At 44.0% G+C, this 20,998-nt stretch overlaps 1 protein-coding gene across 1 annotated transcript in view; it reads right to left on the bottom strand.

Moving 5' to 3' along the window:
• Nucleotides 1–2,894: 2,894 nt before the first annotated feature.
• Nucleotides 2,895–20,998, bottom strand: part of LOC143658365 (uncharacterized) — a 52,667-nt gene continuing 34,563 nt past the window's right edge. The window contains exons 3-5 of the mRNA XM_077130474.1: nt 13,603–13,697; nt 5,615–5,750; nt 2,895–5,433 (exon numbers count right to left, since the gene is read on the bottom strand). Of these exons, the coding sequence (XP_076986589.1) occupies nt 5,351–5,433; nt 5,615–5,750; nt 13,603–13,697 (314 nt within the window). The 3' untranslated portion in view covers nt 2,895–5,350. The remainder of the gene's footprint in view (nt 5,434–5,614; nt 5,751–13,602; nt 13,698–20,998) is intronic.

Genomic DNA, 20,998 nt, shown 5'->3' with positions numbered 1-20,998 from the left:
CGTACCTACAACTTTTCTGTAAGTTTGAGACTGTTTAAAAAAAAAAAGATATTTAAAAAATATATATGGGGGAATGGATGGGGAGGCAGTGGAGGGCTAGCCATGAAGTTGATAATTATTGAAACTGGATAATGGATTCATGGAAGTTATAATCATCTCTCTACTTTTGTTTACATTTGGAATTATCCATAATAAAACAGCAACAACCAAAGATTCTGTCAGTAAAGATGCCTCTTAAATGTGGTTATTTCTGGAAGGGGAGGAAAACTGTACTGGAAGATGCTTTAGATTTGTCTGCAATGTTGTATTCCTATAAACACACACTCAGTACCACTAATTATTATCATTAGTATTATTGTTAGCAGTACATGCCCTATGGAGAAAATGAGAAATACAGATAAACAAAATCAACAAGTGCAAAATCTCATTCCCATCGCCCAAGGTCACCACCACAGTCACCCCTATAATACCTTAGTTCAAATTCTTCTGGAAGTATTACCAAAATGAAATTATACTACAAATTATTGCCAACTGCTTTAAAAAAAATCAAGTAATGGTCTCTATCTTTCCATTCCTGTAAATTTTAATCTTATATTTCTCATATTCAAATTCCCCCAGCAGACCCTGTGATAGACAGGTCCATGGGCCAACTTGGCCAGTTGGTGGTGCCCAGTTGTCTGGTTAATCAAGTGCTGGCCTCTCTGTTGTTGTGAGGGCATTTCATGAGCACGTTGGCTGCATCCATGGCTGATTACAGCTGCAGTCAGCTAAGGGGAATGTCCTCTACAATGAGTGATGCTTAATCTAATCACCTGAAGGCTTTTAAGGAGGATTCAGAAGAGACCATCTCTCTTTCCACTTCAGCCAGCCTCTGCTGGCAGTTCACTGAGGACCTTCATTGGAGCTGCTAGTTTATGGCTTGCCCTACAGATATTTGACTCTTATGTCCCCACGTTGCATGAGACACTTTTATAAATCTCATATTTACAGATATCTCTTGTTGGTTTTGACTAATACAGCCCCCAAAATGTTCTCTAGAGTGGAACTGTCCAAACCAGTATCTACTCCAGGACACACACTATTATCTGCTCATGGTCCTCAGCCTATTTAACCTGTCACTGTCTCATCCCACTTTTATGATACTGGCCAAGGACCCTGTGTGCTCGGCACGTCAGGCTGCTACCCTGGTATTGGTCTGTAGCTCTCTCCCTGTTTCGCATTCACTGGAAGGTATGGCGAAAGGCCCGAGCCCTGTAAGGCAGCACCGTAGAAAGGAGAACGGAACGAAGGGTGTTCTTCATTTGCCTCATATTAGCAGACCCAGAAGACCTGATTGAAAGCCTCTTTGACACTGTGCCTCCATCCAGTTCCCCACCCACCATCTACCTCATCCCTTTGACACAGATACATTTTGCCAGAGCCCATCATTTCATCAGGGATTTGTTACCGGACAAAGGCTATGGATTCTTTTGCTTGATGCTCTCAAATGACCAATCCCTGAGATACTGGGGTTTCAAGGAGAGAAAGAATTTATTACTAGATGTGCAGCAGCAGAGCAGATGGCCTATTGGCCCAAAATCTTTCCCCCTAGAATATGGAATTATTAAACCGTACCATCAGTGAATCCCCTGATACTGTGTCAAACTTTAGGGACACCCAAATCAATAGGCCATGCTCTTGATCCTGAGGCTTACTCTTGTGAAGTTTATGTAGATAGCAGAGAAGCTTAGACTATCCATAGGCATGCCTAAGAGTTACTTCTGGAGGACCTCTTTTGTTGCTCAGATGTGGTCTTACTCTCTCTAAGCCCAACTCTGCAAGTGAAATCATTGCCCTCCTCAGTCCGTGGGACATGACATCCAGAGGTGAAAGTCTCCCTGGCAACGTAGGAGATGACTCCCAGGATGAGTCCAGCCCTGGTACCATAGGATCAGCAATTCCATCCTGACCAAAAAGGGGAAATAAGTGTAACTAATAAAGTAGCAGTGGCTGAAAGAGTTCAAGTAGAGTTGAGAGGCTACTCTGGAGGTTGCTCTTAAACATGCTTCAGTTAGACCTTGCTACCTGTTACAACCTGCCAAATCCCAACCAGGACCATTCCAGCCAATCCTAAAGAACCCCTAGGGCAATTTATAAGATCCCACGAGGGTTCCATGCACTAGAGTAACTTTCCAGAAACCTACAACCTCCAGATGGGCTCCTGGTCCAGATAAGTCCTGAAACCTAGAGGGCCCAGCCTCTCCAGAACATCAGATAATTCCATCTCCCTACCCCATATTAGTGACAGGCCCTTCCAATATGAAAAATTTAGAATGGCCATAGCCCAAATACCCCTAAAGAAAGGGATGGAAAGATCAAAGGTGATGGTGGAGTTATACAGTGAAGATAGGATTTAACAATGAATATGAATGCTGAATCATTAAATTGACATCTTTCAGTCTCCAGTATCTTAGAGCAGCTAAAAGTAAAAATCTAAAATTGTGGAATTGTAACCCATGTCAAAACTGAAATATGTTCTACAACTAATTGTGGTGCTGTGCTTTGAAATTTATTGCTTTTTTGTATATATGTTATTTTTCACAAAAAAGGAAAAAAAGTTGATTGTGATGATAAAAAATATTTAAGCCTTCTAGTCTCTGAAGCAGCTAAAAGGAAAACTCTGAGATGATGATATTGTAGCCCATGACAAACTCTGGGATCTGTCCTGTAATTATTTGTTGAAGAATGCTTTGAAAACTATTGCTTTTTTATTTCTTTGCTTTGTATATATGTTATACTATACATTAAAAAAACAAAAAAAAACTTTCTCCCCAAACTGCAGTAATTCTGATAGTTTTATAGAATTAAAAGATAGGGAGCTTTTAGGATAATGATGTAAATTGGAGGTGCTTTAATTATCATATATGCAAAGATTGATTACATGCTTAGTCACAGAACGTATGTAAGAAAATGGTGGCTTAATATGGGTGCAATTTTTAGTATTATAATAAAGTATAAGTCACTTATAGGTTAAAGTCTAAGTTACTGCGCATGCCAGGTGGGCCCATTTTGGTCAGATCCAGTCTCGTTATCAAGATAACTTTGGACATGGGATGGGTTAGTTCTGGACTGACCCAAAACCCTTCATTAATAAATATTAGGGGCTGTCTTTAGTGATTACAAGGCTCCAAAGTTGAAAAAACAGGTAAATGAGTACAAATGAAGATTAGTCACAAGGTTTATCATTCATAGGGGCAGGAAATAAAGGCTAAACAATCATTATCAGATCAAGGCAGCTGGATTACAATGTAGAGATTTCAGGTATTTCCCTCTGTACACTTCAATATACAAGAAAGCAAAAAAGAATGTCTATATAATGATTTAGTAATCAGAATCGTCCCTTCAATCCCAATCTTTCAGTTACAGCTTGGGAAATGATATTCTAATTCCTCCCTTCCTTCTCCAAGTATTGGCTCATGTTTCTTCTATAGAGTTTTCCCTCCTCAACTAGGGCTACTTAATACCCTGAACAAATAGTATCCAAAAAAAAAGTCTGAAGCAATTTTGGCAAAATAATAAATTTCTTCCATTTGATTGGCAGATACAGGTTACTGATGTTATTCTTCGAACGTGTGATGGTCAGACTCGTGTGTCAACTTGGCCAGGTGGTGGTGCCCAGTTGTCTGGTCAGGAAAGTGCTGGCCTGTCTGTGGCTGTGAGGATATTTCATGGACTTAAATCATGATCGCATTGGCTGCCTAAGGGGAGTGTCTTCTGCAATGAGTGATGTTTAATTCACTGGACGGCTTTTTTTTTTTTTTTAATGCTGTATGATGGGGTCACATTTCATTAGTTTTCCATGTGAGTATCCTGTTACTGCAGCACTATTTGTTGAAGTTTTTGTTTGGCTTGTTTGTTTTTGGGGAAGTGCATGGACTGGGAATTAAACCTGGGTCTCCACATGGCAGGTGAGAATTCTACCACTGAACTACCATAAGGCATTTAAGGAAGATTCAGAAGAGACGATCACTCTTCTGGCTTCAGCCAGTCAGCCTCTCCTGAGAGTTCATTGAGGACCTTCACTGGAGCTGCCAGCTTGCGGCCTGTCCTACAGATCTTGGACTCTTACATCCCCACGGTTACATGAGATACTTTTATGAATTTTATATTTACAGATGTCTTTTGCAGATTCTGTTTCTCTAGAGAACCCTAGCTAATATGGAATGTTTGATAAAAATTTTCAAAATGAAAAATAAAGAAATTTTAATTACCAAACAATCACAGGGGTCCTTGAGGATCAGGGTGGGGCACAGAGGACCACCTCACTTCTCAATGAGAGCAATGTTAGGCTAGCAGACCTTCAGCTATGAGACCTGGTCCCAGCCCTGAAACTTGAAGCCTCAGGAGGTTAAGTTCACCTCCCAGAGGTGGCTGGTCTTTTACTGGCCATCTAAGAAGGCTGAATAGATGAGATTCTAGTTTAGATGTGAGGAGAAGTCTTGCAGGTATGATAAAACAAAGCCCCAGAAGCAGAAGCAGGAAGAGATCAGAGGCCAGTGGAGGGGCAGAGGGGCTTGGCTGGACAAGACTGCCTCTGGGGGTGAGGGAGGGGAGGGGAGAGCAGGGTCCCTCTCCAGCCTTCCCCTGTGCTCTCCTGTGGTTCTCCCCTCAGTAGAGCACGGGCCATTCTAAAGCAGCAGTAGAAGACGCATGTGAAAGAAGAAACTTCTCCCAGCGGGACCCCTGACTGGTCCTAGGAGTTTCCAGGACGCCAGGGAGCTACAAGCTGTGGTTCATGAAGGGCCTGGCCAATGGCCCCAGCTGCTGGCAGACACGGTTGGGCCGTTTTACTAGGATAGCCCTCGACTAGGTCAGATGGACCTGCACCATCACATTGGACTTGGTCCCATGGGCTCTGTAGTGGCCAGCCCAGAACTGCGTATCCTGGCCACAGAGTTGGAAAGATACAAAACAGGTGCCCATCCTGATGTTGGAGAACACATGGGTGACCTGTAGGTAGAGGAAGGGGTCAGCCCTATTCAGTCACATTCCTCCCCTCAAAGGCTGAGGTGGCAGTCTTCTCGCCGATGGCATTTTCCAAAGATGGCTGCAACAGCACGTCTCTTTTCACACGATGCTCTTCTAGAACCTTCCAATCCTTCATCAAGAAGAGGCGTCAAATTCTCTTCCTTTTGTAGCTGGGTAGGTTTGCTAATGTGAGGGAAGTGATGCAGTGTGACTTTCATCAAGTGTCACCCAAGGATGGGTCAGAAAAGGTAATGGCACTTCTGCTTCTTCTCTCATATCCTCATGGTGGACCCCTGAACCACGGTGGAAGCAGGTGGTTCCTAAGTTTGTGAGGAAGCCCAAATCAGCCCAGGCAGACAGTTGCCTTGTAGAGCCTTGAGATTCCATGAACCAGCAGCTCCTGCAGCTCCAGCCACTTGAATGCCCCTACATGAGAGCCCACAGTAAGAATCACCCAGCTGAGCTTTTCCCAAAGTACTGACTTAGAAATATGAAAGGTAATAAACTGCTGACATGAAGCCAAGTTTTGAGGTGATTAGTCAGGCAGCAAGAGATAGCCCAGACAGGCCTCCACCATCCTCTCCCAGCTCCCTGGTGAGAGACTCACCTGAAAGCAGGCGTTGTGGTTCCACTATTTGATGGGATTGGGGGCAGCAGAGAATGTATCCAGGATGGCCTTTTTGGCATCTATAAGTTGGACAAGGAGTGAGAACACACAGCCATAGCTGTATTGGGCTCCCCACCTGCAGTAGGAGAAAAGCCCTGAAGGTTAGACTTGCCACCCCATCTCTTTGGGCATGTCTGCCTCCCCACCTGAATGCTCTCCCTGCTTATGCACATGCGTTTTCTCTAGCTCCTTGCCACACAAAGTGTGGGCCTTGGACCAGTACCATCAGTGTCACCTGGGAGCTGGGCTCCCTCCCCAGAGAATCAGAATCTGCACTTGAACAAGGTCCACAGACGCGTTAGTTTTAGAAGTGCTGACCTGGAGCAGTGCTGCTGCATGTGCCTCCCATGTTATTAGGGCAATGATAAAAATTCCCCATTTTAGGTTTATATGGGAGTAAAGAATGTAATTTCCCACGTTTGTAAGATTGATGTTTTAAAACACAATTTATTAGAAGGATCCAGTGGAATCTAAATAAATTGGTGATGTGATACCCAGCAACATTTAAAAAAAAACAACACCTCTACCCAATGTTCATCAACAGTAAGCAGATAAATCATGGTATACTCATATAGTGGAATACTATACAGCAACGAAAGTAAACTAACTATCGCTCCAAAAGCATTATGGATGAACTTACAATCATGTTGAGTGAAAGTAGGCAGATATAAAAATGTACTGTATGATTCCACCTATATAAAGTACAAGAACAGGTGAAATCAGTGTATGATGTTAGAAATCAGGAAGCTGGTTACCCTTAGGTTGGGTGGTGATGGCAAAGGGGCCTGAGGGATGCTGGGAGTGGGTGTTGCCAGCAATGCTTTGTTCCTGACTCGAGGGCTGGCTGCATGGAGGTGTTTGCTGTGACAATTCATTGAGCCAAACCCTAACATATGTGCATGTTTGGTGTTAGAAGTTAAATTTAAAAAACTTAAATGGATTGTAAAAATACACAAACAAGTATCTCCTTTAAGAGACTTGACACGATTCCCTATTCTCCTAAGAATTGAATTTCCCTTCCAGTTCTCCCATAAAATTTTGTCCTGGTATATTAGTATATTTTCATGTTTTAGAAGACTCTTATGGATTACCCTTTCGTATATTTCTGTACAACCACATATATATATTTATAAATGAAATTTAAAATTTTTCTTGTGATCATAAAGCTCTAAGTGTTAACATTTTTTCTTCTGGATTGATTTATCATTACCCACTAATGATTCCCAAATTTGCTACAGATTGGAATTGTTTTAGGAATGTGTACGAGATAATGTGTAGTAAAGACATGGCCTTGTGCAAGGAGATGTGACCTTTGCTCTCTGCCTTACTATCTGCTTCTGGCAGATAACCTTGGGACCCTTGGAATGTTATGCTTGATAGGAATGTTTTTATTTGCCTGGGGGCTTGGACCATATTGGATATGATTGCAGGGGTAGACCACCAATGGGATTTAAGGTGGGGGCTTTGGGGCATGTGTTATCAGTTGACCTAGAGGCTGAGATTAACCACATGGGCAATCAATCAATCAAGCCTACAAGGTGAAGCCCCAGTAAAAAAGCTCAACACTGAGGCGTAGATTGTGAATACTCCATGTGTATTACCAAACACTGATGTCAGGAGGATAAAATGTCCTGACTCCCTAGGAAGAGACGATGGAGGCTCTGCATCTGCTATTCCTGGACTCTGTCATTTTTTAAAAAAATATTTTTTTGACAATCTTCACACACATGCTGTCCATACATGGTGTATGATCAGTGGCTGACAATATCATCACATAAATACGTATTCATCACCATGATCATTTTTAGAACTTTTGCATCACTCCAAAAAAAGAAAAAACTCATGTATCATACTCTTGACCCCTCCCTTTCGTTGACCACTAGTATTTTCATCTACCCCATTTATTTTACCTGTTATCCCCCCTACCATTTATTTATTTTTTTATCCATATTTTTTACTCATCTGTCCATACCCTGGATAAAAGGAGCATCAGACACAAGGTTTTCACAATCACACAGTCACATTGTAAAAGCTATATTGTTATACAATCATCTTTAAGAATCAAGGCTACTGGAACACAGCTCAACAGTTTCAGATCCCTCCAGCCACTCCAAAACACCGTAAACTATAAAGGGATATCTATATAATGCATAAGGATAACCTCTCGATTCTATTTGAAATCTCTCAGCCACTGAAACTTTGTTCTCATTTCTCTCTTTCCCCTTTTGGTCAAGAAGACTTTCTCAATCCCATGACACTTGGTCCCAGCTCATTCTGGAAGTTCTGTCCCATGTTGCCAGGGAGCTTTATACCCCTGGGAGTCATATCCCACGTACCGCGGAGGAGGGCAGTGAGTTCACTTGCCAGATTGGTTTAGAGAGAGAGCCTATGGCTGATTTTAATCTGTTTTCTTACTTTATAATAGATCTATGTCCATGAGTAAACTATGTTCAGTGAGATCTGTGAGTCCTTCTGGTTAAATATCAGCCCTGAGGGTGATTCGGGGAACCCCTCAGAAAACGTGTCATCTAACTTTGTAATTGGCTCAAAACTTCTTGCAGATATTGCTGCCTGGAGCTCATTCTGATTTAACTGGGATGGCACAAGACCTGGGCATCAGGAGATCAAAAAAACTTCCTAGAAATCATTAACTTCTCCACTATGTGGGACATGGCATCCAAGGGTGAAATTCTCCCTGGGAATGTGGGACATAAATCCCAGGGATGAGCCTGGCCCTAGCGCCGCAGGATCAACAATGCTTTCCTGACCAAAAGGGTGAGGAGAAATGTAACAAAATAAGGTACCAGTGGCTAAGAGAGTTCAAATAGAGTTGAGAGGCTGTTCTGGAGGCTACTGTTATGCAAACCTCAGCTAGATATTGCTATTTACCATGGTTTGCCAAACACCAGTCAAAACCATCCTGTCAACCCTAAAGAACACCTAGGGCTCTATCTGAGATTCTATAAAAGTTCATGCTCTATAATTGCTTTCCAGAAACCTACAACCTCCACATGGGTTCCCAGACCAAATGAGTCCTGAAACCCAGAGGGGCCAGCCTCTCCAAGAACATCAACTACCTCCATCCCCTCATCCCATATTATCAACAGCACTTCCCAACATGAAAATGTTAGAATGGGCACTTAGCCCAAATACCTCTAAAGATTGGGAGAAGGAGCAGTTATAACAGAGAAGATAGGATTTAACAAATAAGTATGACTGCTGAATCATTATACTGACATTTCTTTTAGTCTCCAATGTCTTAGGGCAGCTAGAAGGAAAAACCTAAAATTGGAAACTGTAACCCATACCTAACTCTGAAATCTGTCTTATAACTACTTGTTACATGTACTTTGAAATTTATTGCTTTTTTGTATATATATATATTTCACAATTTAAAAAATGTTAAAAATAAATAAAGCTTTCTAGGTGATGTGTGGCAAAATTTGGGAACCACTAGTTATTACAATTAAATAGTATACCGGTGATCAAAAACAACACAACTGTCATGTAGTTTGACAAATAATGGTTAAATTAAAAACAAAATTTTATTGGGTATACGTCTCCTAGTAAAATGGGTTGGAGGAAGTTATAAAAAATACATATTTTTTTATCACGGTGATGAATACATGTTTAGTGATGATATTGTCAGCCACTGATTGTACACCATGTATGGACAGCATTTGTGTGAAGATTGTCAAAAAATATATTTTTAAAAAATGAAAAAAAATCAGCCATAGGACAGAGTCCAGGAATACCTTGGTTAAATGTGAATTTACTGAAAATGACATATCAGATAAGGGTCTAGTATCCAGAATATATAAAAAGATTGTTCAACTCAACAACAAAAAGACAAATAACCCAATTACAAAATGGGCAAAAGACATGAACAGACACTTCTTAGAAGAGGAAATACAAATGGCTAAAAGGCACATGAAAAGATGCTCGATTTCCCTGGTTATTAAGAAAATGCAAATCAAAACTGCAATGAGATATCATCTCACACCCACCAGAATGGCCATTATCAATAAAACAGAAAATAATAAGTGCTAGAGAGGATGTGGAGAAAGAGGCACACTTATCCACTGTTGGTGGGAATGTAAAATGGTACAACTGCTGTGGAAGGCAGTTTGGTGGTTCCTCAAGAAGCTAACTATAGAATTGCCATATGTGCTGGTTTGAAAGGAAGTATGTCCCCTAAGAAAAGCCATGTTTTAATATAAATCCCATTTCATAAAGGTAGAATAATCTCTATTCAATACTGTATGTTTGAAACTGTAATGAGATCATCTCTCTGGTTGATGTGATTTAGTCAAGAGTGGTTGTTCAACTGGATTAAGGGACGACATGTCTCCATCCATTTGGGTGGGTCTTGATTGGTTTCTGAAGTCCTATAAAAGAGGAATCGTTTTGGAGAATAAGAGATTCAGAGAGAGCAAAGAATGCTGCAGCACCACGAAGCAGAGAGTCCACCAGCCAGTCCTTTGGAGATGAAGAAGGAAAACGCCTCCCGGGGAGCTTCATGAAACCGGAAGCCAGGAGAGAGCAGATGACACCGTGTCTGCCATGTGCCCTTCCAGCCGAGAGAGAGAAGCCCTAACTGTGTTCGCCATGTGCTTTCTCACTTGAGAGAGAAACCCTGAACCTCATCGGCCTTCTTGAACCAAGGTATCTTTCCCTGGATGCCTTTGATTGGACATTTCTATAGACTTGTTTTAATTGGGGCATTTTCTTGGCCTTAGAACTGTAAACTAGCAACTCATTAAATTCTCCCTTTTAAAAGCCATTCCGTTTCTGGTATATTGCATTCCGGAAGCTAGCAAACTAGAACACCATATGATCTGGCAATACCATTCCTAGGTATCTACTCAGAGGACATGAGGGCAAGGACACAAATGGACATTTGCACACCAATGTTTATAGCAGCATTATTTATAATTGCCAAGATGGACCCAGCCCAAATGTCCATCAACAGATGAGTGGCTAAACAAGCTGTGGTATATACATACAATGGAATATTATGCAGCTGTAAAACAGAATAAAGTTATGAAGTATGTAACAACATGGAGGGACCTTGAGGACATTATGCTGAGTGAGATTAGCAAAAAACAAAAGGACAAATACTGTATGGTCTCACTGATAAGAACTGACATTAGTGAATGAACTTGGAGAATTTTAGTTAAGAACAGAGACCATCAGGAGATAGAAATAGAATAAGATATTGGGTAACTGGAGAAGAAGGAATACAGATTGTGCAATGGGACTGATTATAAAAATTGAGAAACAGGTAGCACAATATTACCTAATTGTAGCACAATAATGTTAGAACACTGAATGAAGCTGAATGTGAGAATGATAGAGGGAGGAGGGCTGGGGACACGAAACCAGAAAGGAAGATATATGATAAAGATTGAGATGGTATAATCCAGGAATGCCTAGAGTGTACAAGGATAGTGACTAAATGTACAAATTAAAAGATGTTTTTGAATGAGGAAGAACAAAGGAATGTCAATAGTTCAGGGTGTTGAAAATAGATGGTAATTCATATTTTAAAACTTCAACCTCTGTGTGAGACTAAAGCAAAAAATGTTTGATACAAAATTTATATTTTGACTAGTGTATTTCCTAATATAACTTGTACAGATAGGTTAATTGAATACCATAAGTATATGGAACCTTGAATAGGGCATGAGATTGTGTAGGTTTTTCCAGAGTGATGCCCCAGTAAATCCCAAAGTGATTTGAACAATGAATAAAGAAGTATTTGCAATGTCCCCTTGGGGGAATGGCGAGAAAGGGGGAAAATTCAACTTCTCCATTTGGAGAATTCCTGATATTCTCGCAAGCAGTAGGGACAAACAAATCAATAGGCCGAGTCCTCAGTCTTGGAGTTTGTTCATATGAAACTTATCACTGCAAAGAATAGGCTAAGCATACTTAAAATTAGGCCTAAAAGTCACCCCCAGAGAACTTCTTTTGCTGCTCAGATGTGGCCTTTCAGCCAACATGGCAAGCAAACTCACTGCCCTCCCCCTCTCTATGTAGGACATGACTCCCAGGGGTGTAAACCTCCCTGGCAATGGGGGACAGAAATCCTAGAATGAGCTGGGACTCAACATCAAGGGATTGAGAAAACCTTCTTAACTGAAAGGGAGAAGAGCGAAATGAGAAAGAATAAAATGTCAGTGGCTGAGAGGTTCCAAACAGAGTCAAGAGGTTATCCTGGAGGTTATTCTTACCCATTATATAGATATCCCCTCTTCAGTTTAAGGTATATTAGAAAGGCTAGAAGGAAGTACCTGAAATTATAGAGCTGTGTTCTAGTAAAGCCATGTGTGCTGGTTTGAAAGGATACACGTACCCTAGAAAAGCCATGTTTTAATCCTAATCCCATTTTAAAAATCCAGCCATTTTTTCTAATCCCTATTCAATACTGTATGCTTGAATCTGTAATTAGATCATCCCCCTGGAGATGTGACTCAATCAAGTGTGGCTGTGAAACTGGATTAGGTGGAGGCGTGTCTCCACCCATTCGGGACCTGCCCGGGACTTTCATGAAACAGGAAGCCAGGAGAGAAAGCTAGCAGATGACGCCGTGTTCACCATGTGCCTTCTCACATGACAGAGAGACCCTGAATTTCATCGGCCTTCTTGAACCAAGGTATCTTTCCCTGGATGCCTTTGATTGGACATTTCTACACACTTGTTTTAATTGGAACATTTTCTCAGCCATAGAACTGTAAACTAGCAACTTATTAAATTTCCCTTTTTAAAAGCCATTCTGTTTCTGGTATATTGCATTCCGGCAGCTAGCAAACTAGAACACCAAGTTTCTTGAAGATGAATGTATAATGATATAGTTTTTGCAACGTGACTACGTGATTGTGAAAACCTTGTGTCTGATGCTCCTCTTATCTACAGTATGGGCAGATGAGTGAAAAATATGGATTATAATAAATAAATAATAGGGGGAACAAATTTAAAAAAAAAAGTAAATTTACTAATGCCAAAATTTCCTATGGTTATTTTGCCTGGCTCTCCAGTGCTCTTTAGGCCTGGGATCCATACACCATAGAAAGATTCTAGATGGGCCAGGGCATTTTTTTCTGTACAAAGTAGGGAAGGGGGCTGTGAGAGAGGGATTGGGAAAGGAGAACGTCATGAAACCTCCAACACAGATGTGATCTGTGGCAGATCAGTTCTAGAATAAGAAACATAGCTGTACAGGATCTGGAATTTGACTCCCTTAGAACTATCTGGGTTGTGCATCCTTTAGGAGGTCCTCATGCACCCCAGCTGGAAGGGCACTGTTACAGAGTGCAAAGCTCTGGCATCCCATAAGTCTGAGCCAAATGCCAGGTTCTGCCAAGCCTTAGCTGTGCCACCAGGGTAAGCCAACCCCCACCCCACCCCACCCCCTTCTGAACCTCAGTTTCCTATGAAGCTCTGAGGGCTTGATATATGCCTTCCTTTGCTTCAGAGCAAAGTTTGAAAAAAGAAAAAAAAACACTTGCTGTGTACCTGCCATGTAATAACTGTCTTTATAAGAATTTCACCTTGTAAAGATGAGGAAATTGAGGTACACAGTGACCTTGGCCAAGGTCATACAGCTGCAGAGCTGGGGCTTGAACCCAGGCCGTCAGATTCCAGTGTAGCATCCTAGCTCTTAGCCAACGAGGCTCAATCATTCCCTCCTAAGACAATGGACATCTTATTCAGACAAAATGGCTCTGGGCTGAGGCCTCCGTACTGGATCCAATCTGCCATCTTCTGATCCAGCTCCTTTCCAGGTGAGAAGGGGTTCAGTTGTGCACTATGCTAATGACCACAGGTGTGCTGGTGGTTAAGGCAGGTTGCCTCTCAGAGCTTCAGTTTCTTTATCTGTGCGCGGTCAGCACAGAGCAAAGAGCTGTTTAGTTCATCACACTTACCGATCGAGACACAAATCTCACTCCTGCCACTGTCCAGCAGTTCTGACCACAGACCTTCCTCCTCCAGGTCCAAGACTTGTTTCTTGCCACACCATCTGGGAAGGCGGGAGGAGGGGCAGTGAGAACCAGCAGGTCCTCCTCAGGCCGACCCCAGCCCTGGAGGAGCAGGGGCGTTCACCTGAAGGAAGTCACGAAATAGGTCTGCGACCGGCCCCGGGCACAGCTGTCAGGTTTTGCTCCACCACCTGTCCACCATCCATCCCCGCAGAACTTCTGTTTTTTTTAATCATATATTTTAAATATTTTATTTTGCATTTTCTTTTTTATTAATTTTTAAATTAAAAATATATAACCAACAAACACAAACATTCTTATGATCATTCCATTTTACATATATAATCAGTAATTCACAATATCATCACATAGTTGCATAATCATCATCATGATCATTTCTTGGAACATTTGCATCAATTCAGAAAAAGAAATAAAAAGACAACAGAAAAAAATTCATACATACCATACCCCTTAGCCCTCCCTTTCATTGATCACTAGCATTTCAATCTAAGTTCATTTTAACATTTGTTCTCCCTATTTATTTTTATTTCATATGTTTTACTCGTCTGTTGACAAGGTAGATAAAAGGAGCATCAGACAGGTATTCACAATCACACAGTCACATTGTGACAGCTATATCATTATACAGTCGTCGTCAAGAAACATGGCTACTGGAACACAGCTTGACATTTTCAGGCAGTTTCCTCCAGCCTCTCCATTACACCTTGACTAACAAGGTGATATCTATTTAATGCGTAAGAATAACCTCCAGGATAACCTCTCGACTCTGTTTGGAATCTCTCAGCCATTGACACTTATTTTGTCTCATTTCGCTCTTCTCCCTTTTGGTACAGAAGGTTTTCTCATTTCTGATGCTGAGTCTCAGCTCGTTCTAGGATTTCTGTCCCACATTGCCAGGAAGGTCCACACCCCTGAGAGTCATGTCCCACTTAGAAAGGGGGAGGGCAGTGAGTTTGCTTGTTGTATTGGTTGGAGAGAGAGAGAGAGAGAGGCCACATCTGAGCAACAAAAGAGGTTCTCTTGGGGGTGACTCTTAGGCCTAATTTTAAGTAGGTTTGACCTATTCTTTGCGTGGATAAGTTTCACATGAACAACCCCCAAGATTGGGGGCTCAGCTATAGTTTTGATTGTCCGCACTGCTTGTGAGAATATCAAGAATTCAACTTGTAGAAGTTGGATTTTCCCCTTTTCTCACCATTCCCCCAAAGGGACTTTGCAAGTACTTTCTTATTCACTGTTCAAATCACTGGCAGATCTTCTGTTTAAACAAAAGAGCCTTGCTCCAGCGACTCCCCCGGCTCGGGCGCGGCCCACCGGCTCCCCTCCCCTTCGCTTCCCCTCCACCCCCACCCCCACGCCCCACTCCACCCCCGCGGGCGCCCCACCCTCGCCGCAGGGGTTGCGGGGAGGTTGCCTCACAAGGGTCTGCGCTGGCAGAAGCGGCCCGGCGGGGAGGGTCCGCCGCGCGGCAGGCACTGGCGGGCAGCAGGGCGCGGCGCGTGGTCTCGGGCCGGGATCAGCAGCCACAGGGCCCGGCCGCGTCCACCAGCGCGCGCCAGCCCCGGCCCGTGCGGCGGCAGCGTCTGAGCAGCGCGCGGGGACACGTGGCCGAGCACCCGCATCAGCAGCTGCGGGGGCAGCCGGCTCAGGTCCAGCGCCGCCTCCCGGTCGGGCTCCGGAGCGGGGGCTCGGTGGCGCCTGCCCTGGAAGCCGAGGCGCCCATCGTCGCCCGTCGTCCCCCCTCGGCAGGCCCTGAGTCAAGGCATCAGGGCCCGGCAGCCTGGACCGCCTTCCCTCCCCAGCCCCAGCCCCAGCCCCACCCCACCCCGCCCACCTCGCTCCCTTAGTCCCTGCCGGTGTCAGCCGCACCCCTTGTGGGTTCCTCAGACCGCATTCTGCCACGCCCCTGTTCCCCGCCAGCCCATTCCCAAATCCGCAGTCCGCCAGCCCCCATCTTTGCCCCTCTCATCCTCACTACTGCAGGTGGGCTCCCCAGTCCTGCCTCCCCACCCACTTCCCTGACCCCAGCCCCGGCTCCTCGCCAGCCCCCTCGCGCGCCTCTCTGCCCTCCTTTCTCACCCTCCTCATCAGACTTTCTGGCCCTCCCTACCCTTCTCGGTTCCCCCTCTAACTAGCTGCGTCCTCTCACTCGCCAGCAAATCTGACTCGCCAGCTCCGGCAGGATAGAATGGGCATCGAGGTTGTGGTCCCTGCTCTTCTGTTCAGCTTCGGAAGAGTTAATGCACAGCTGCAAACTTCATGGGAGAAAAATTTCCCCTAAAGCCCCAACACCTCCCCAAAGCGTTGAAACCTCCCCAAAGCATAAAAGCTTGAAAAACCTGGTCCCAAGCCAAATTTTTAGTTAATGATAGAAAGCATAGGGTCATAAACATTATTCACCATCTGCCTAAAAACAAATTTTGGGTATGTGACAGCAAACCACAAATTCCAATAGCGATGTCCTTCTAGAACAAAGAAGACACCTGGTGCTCAAAGATTACTATGGAAACTTGCCACCAACACAACTTCCGATAAAATAAGCTAACCCCTTCGACTCAGTGCTGTCCTGCCCTTGGGCATGTCCCTCGGCTGTATATTCGCTTTCTTTCTCTTTAAAAACTTTACTACTTATTCATACCGGCCTCTCGTTTGTTTAAATTCTTTTAGCAGCAGAATCCCCGAACCTGGAACCGGGCTCAGCTGGCACCACTGTCAGCAGGGCACCAGTTACATCCCCACCTAACTCCCCACGTTATTCGCCTTCCATCCCACCCCCCACAAGCCTTCCCTCCTCACTCTCCAGTTTCCTCCTTCCACCGGTCCAGGCTGGGCACCCTGAGCAAGGGAAGGGCCTGGGCAGCCAGGGTTCAGTGACTCCCTAACATGGTTGTCAAGCAGCCCAGGCACCGAGTAGCTGCTGTTCTTTAGGTCAGGCATCCGAGCGGGTTTCCAAGTTTCCATAGCCTTTAAGGCCTGGCATGGTTCTCCCCAAGAAAACGGAGGTCCATGGAGATCAAGTGACTCGTCTGTGATCACATGGCAAGTAGGTGACAAAGCTGGAATTTGAACCCAAGCACTTTAGCTCCAGAGTCCTCAGAAGTAGATTCCTGCCCAAATGGGGGATTCAGTGAGCAGCAGACATAATAAGTAAATGACTAAGTACTGGGAAAATAATTAAAAATAAAATCTCCTGCCAACCCCCCAAATCTTCCCTATAAACATAGAAAAGAATGAAACTGTTTTATTCTTGAATAAGCACTAAACCAGAATGTGAAGCTCATCAGAACTAATAAGGCAGGCAGATATAATAAGGAAATTAGAGTGTGTTGTAAGATGATAAATGCCATGGAAAAACAGCAGGAAGGGAGTAGGGGTGGGGTGGGTGGACAGGAGAGGGAGACCCCTCGACCCTGAGAGATGGATCTGACTTTTCTCTGGCCTAGTTTTTTTTCCAATGCAAACATTTTCAATAAACTTGTTACTATTGAGATTTTCAAAAATATTCTGCAACAGAGAAAGCCCAGGTCCAATAGTTAGCTCGGGGCCAATTTGGTTCCATCTCTACCCCCACCCACCCACCTGCTCCCACTGGATTATTTTGAAACACATGTCAGACATAACACCTTTCTGTCCACAACAGTATATTATTTTTCATGCATTGTAATGCATGCATGGTGGAAATCTTTTTGATAATGGGTTATTAAGGTCCAACTATATGATTGAAAAGAGGTTTAAAAAGTTCAAATAGAATAAAAAGGGTAGACACTGTCAAAATCTGACCGACACTGTCAGTCTCCTTTCCCATCCCTCAGTTTTTCTTCTCAGGGGTAATGCATGTTAATTCCTGGAATTACATCCTACGCTATATTCTGATTCAAAAGAAAAACAAGTATAAAAGGATTCAAGAAGGGTCTACCACCTAGAATATAATAAGTAGAGAAAAACGGCTGGCAGGAGGGAGGGAGCACAATAGAGACCATTTGAGAGATTGAGGGGGGCATTTTGGTGTCACAGTAATGGGGGGGGGTGTTTATTGGGATGCTCTGCCCAGGACAGTCCCATCTGGCAGAGGACTGTTCCCAAATCCTCTGACTTTTCGATATTCTCTGCAATTTCATGTCAGAGGAAAGCCCATTAATTTGAGCCTTGAACATAACTCCCTTTTTTAAAAATAAAGCTTTTTATTTTGAAATATTCGAAAACACTTACAGGACAGTTGCAAAAATAATACACACCCCATCAAGAAAACTCCAGTGCACCCTGCCCCCCACCCAGATACCCAGATCCACCATTTTGCCACCTTTGCTATATCATTCTGTCAATCTGTTCATCTCTCTGTCTATCCATTCATCTAACTTTTAAACATTTGGAAGTAGGTTGTACACACAGGCCCCTTGAACACTCAATATTTCTAGGTACATTTCCTAAGGATTAGGATATCAGTTTACGGAACCACCTCTTACAACCCAGCTCAGTCCTAAGACTGAAGAATACACCTGGCACGGAATTAGGCGTGAGTATATTAGGACTTACCCACAGGAGATGATCTCCCACGGTGGCAGCGGCTGTGGAGAATGTAGTTTAGTGCCCCACAAAGGGTGGGGAGTGATAGAGGGCGGCTTCTAAGGGCTCAGGACAAAGAAATATCATTGGTTTGCTACAGCAGTGATTAGGAGAGTTTCAATGCCTTGTTTAGGATACTGTCGTCACATTCTTTCCCCCTCCAAGGAATTCTGCTGCCTGTAAAGTCTGTTCCAGTCATACAGTCGGCTACAGGCAGGGACCTGCTCTCCGTATGGAGGAATCCAGGGCCCTGGGCCCCACACCACCTAAGAGCAGCCTAGCCCCATGTTGCAGGTAAATACAAAATATTCCCACCCCCACTACTACTTGTTCTTCAATACAGAAAATCTCTTCATGTAGGCAATGCCAGTGGTGGGTTTGATGTAGGTGTTGTTTAAGAGATTCCTCATAGAGGGCCGGGCATCTTAAGTAATACGGGTTCCCTGGGGGAGCCTTTAAAGTGCAGATTCCATCTTTCTAGCAAATAAATTCCCAGCGAATGCTGTTGCTGCCAGTCCATGCGCCGCACTTTGAGAGGCTGAGTTGTAGTAGAGTGAAGCTTACACATCACTGGCACATCGAAATATGCATTATTTTAATTACAGCTTGCTCCCCCTTTTATTTCTCCTGTAAAGTTAGGGCATTTTGTTAGCATTGTAAGACTGATCTGTGGAGGTCAGTTTTGTGTTCTAAAGTATGGCATTTCAAGAGGGTAAAGGCCGTGTGAAAGATTGCTGTGTGCTGTGAATAGGGGGTGTTGGCTCTGGGAGGGCTAAGCAGCAGTGATGGCGGAGGAAGGGGTGGGGTGGGGGTGTGGGTGCATCTCTTGGCTGCTGGAGGTACGGTTAGGAAGTTGGGAAAGACCCTGCCCGTTCAGTTTTCAGAAGGAGAAAGTTCCTGTATACTCAGAGCCCTGGCAGGTGGGTCACACAAACAATTCCAAGGCTGTAAGGGGCGCCACCAACTCAGCTTCCTGGCCCTCACTCTCCCCAGTGGCCTGTGTATGAAGGACTGGAGGGGCCAGTGCAGCTGTCTTTTTTTTCTTTTTATTTAACATAACAACATACAAACACAAACACAAACATTCTTACCATATGATCATTCCATTCTTGATATATAATCAATAACTCACAATATCATCATATAGCTGTATATTCATCACCATGACCATTTCTTAGAACATTTGCATCAATTCAGAAAAAGAAATAAAAAGAAAACAGAAAAAAAGTTCATACATCCCCTACCCCTTACCTCTCCCGTTCATTGATCACTAGCATTTCAATCTACTTAATTTATTTTGACATTTGTTCCCCCTATTATTTATTTATTTTTAATCCATATGTTTTACTTGTCTGTCAATAAAGTAGATAAAAGGAGCATCAGACACAAGGTTTTCACAATCACACAGTGTCATGGTTAGGGACAGGTGTCAACTTGGCCAAGTTGTGGTACCTGTTCATCTGATTGGGCAAGCGCTGGCCTGTCTGATGCAATGAGGACATTTCATAGGATTAGGTCATGATCACGTCAGCTACATCCACAGCTGATTCCGTTTGTAATCAGCCAAAGGGGAGTGTCTTCTGCAATTAGTGATGCTAAATCCAATCATGGGAAGCCTTTTAAGGAGGACTCAGAGGAGACAGGTTCCATTCCTGCTTTGGCTGGTGAGCCTCTCCTGTGGAGTTCGTCCACGCCATCCATTGGAGTCATCGGCTTCGCAGCCTGCCCTGTGGATTTTGGACTCTGCGTTCCTACGGTCACATGAGACACTTTCATAAATTTTATATTTGCAAGTGTTCCCTGTTGGTTCTGTTTCTCTAGAGAACCCTAACTAATACACACAGTCACACTGCAAAAGCTATATCATTATTCAATCATCTTCAAGAAACATGGCTACTAGAACACAGCTCTGCATCTGCGGCTGTCTTTTGACTTGTGAGAACATGGCTGGGAGTGGGCCTTTTGGGCAGAGGGAAGGCAGGAGCCGGCAGGTAAAGACTAGTTAATAAAACTTCTTTGCTCTGGAAGGACAGGGAGGGACTGGGAAAGAGGCCAACTCCAGAGAGGCAGGGCCTGGTTAAAACACCTGTGGTGGGGAGAAAGGTATACAATGAAGCTCCTTCTCCCTTCAGCCAGGGACTGCCTGCCTCTCCTGCAGAAGGCTGGGTGTGTGTGTGCGCGCGCACGCGCGTGTGTGCCTGTGTGTGCGCGCGTGCATGTGTGCGTGTGCCGGAAGGGCCAGGAGATACTGGGACATTGGTGTAAGACCCCTTGCGGCTCCCTACCAACCTGGCCTCCCAGGGACTCAACAGCACACATCACATAATGCCAAAAAAAAAGCCCCAAAGCTCAAAAACTCTTGCCTGAAAGAAGTAATTCTGCTGACGGAAGCCACATTGAAAAATAATACAGGCTTTAAGAGAGGTTTGCTCAGAGCCAGTTTTCAAGGTTAAACAGAAAATAAGAGGTTTTGAAGATCAAAACATGGGCCTACCTGGATGTTGAAGAGAAAGAACCAGCGGGCATGAAGGGGAGGAGTAGGTCCTGGGGGCTGGGGAGGGTCAGGAGGGAAGGGACTGGAGGGAAGGAGGGGCTTCCTTTTCCCAGAGAAACCCACTTTAACTGCAACCCACGGGATGGGCTACCCAAGAAAGCCAAAACAGGGGCCCACCACGTAAGTGTTCATGTTAGGAAGGGGCTGCATGCACTGCCACACGCTGGCAACTACCTCTTTAGAAAATGCAATTAAAAAGTGATC

Source organism: Tamandua tetradactyla, chromosome 16, assembly GCF_023851605.1.
Source record: "Tamandua tetradactyla isolate mTamTet1 chromosome 16, mTamTet1.pri, whole genome shotgun sequence".
NCBI classification, from domain to species: Eukaryota; Metazoa; Chordata; class Mammalia; order Pilosa; family Myrmecophagidae; genus Tamandua; species Tamandua tetradactyla.
This window is presented reverse-complemented; position numbering and strand designations above follow the sequence as displayed.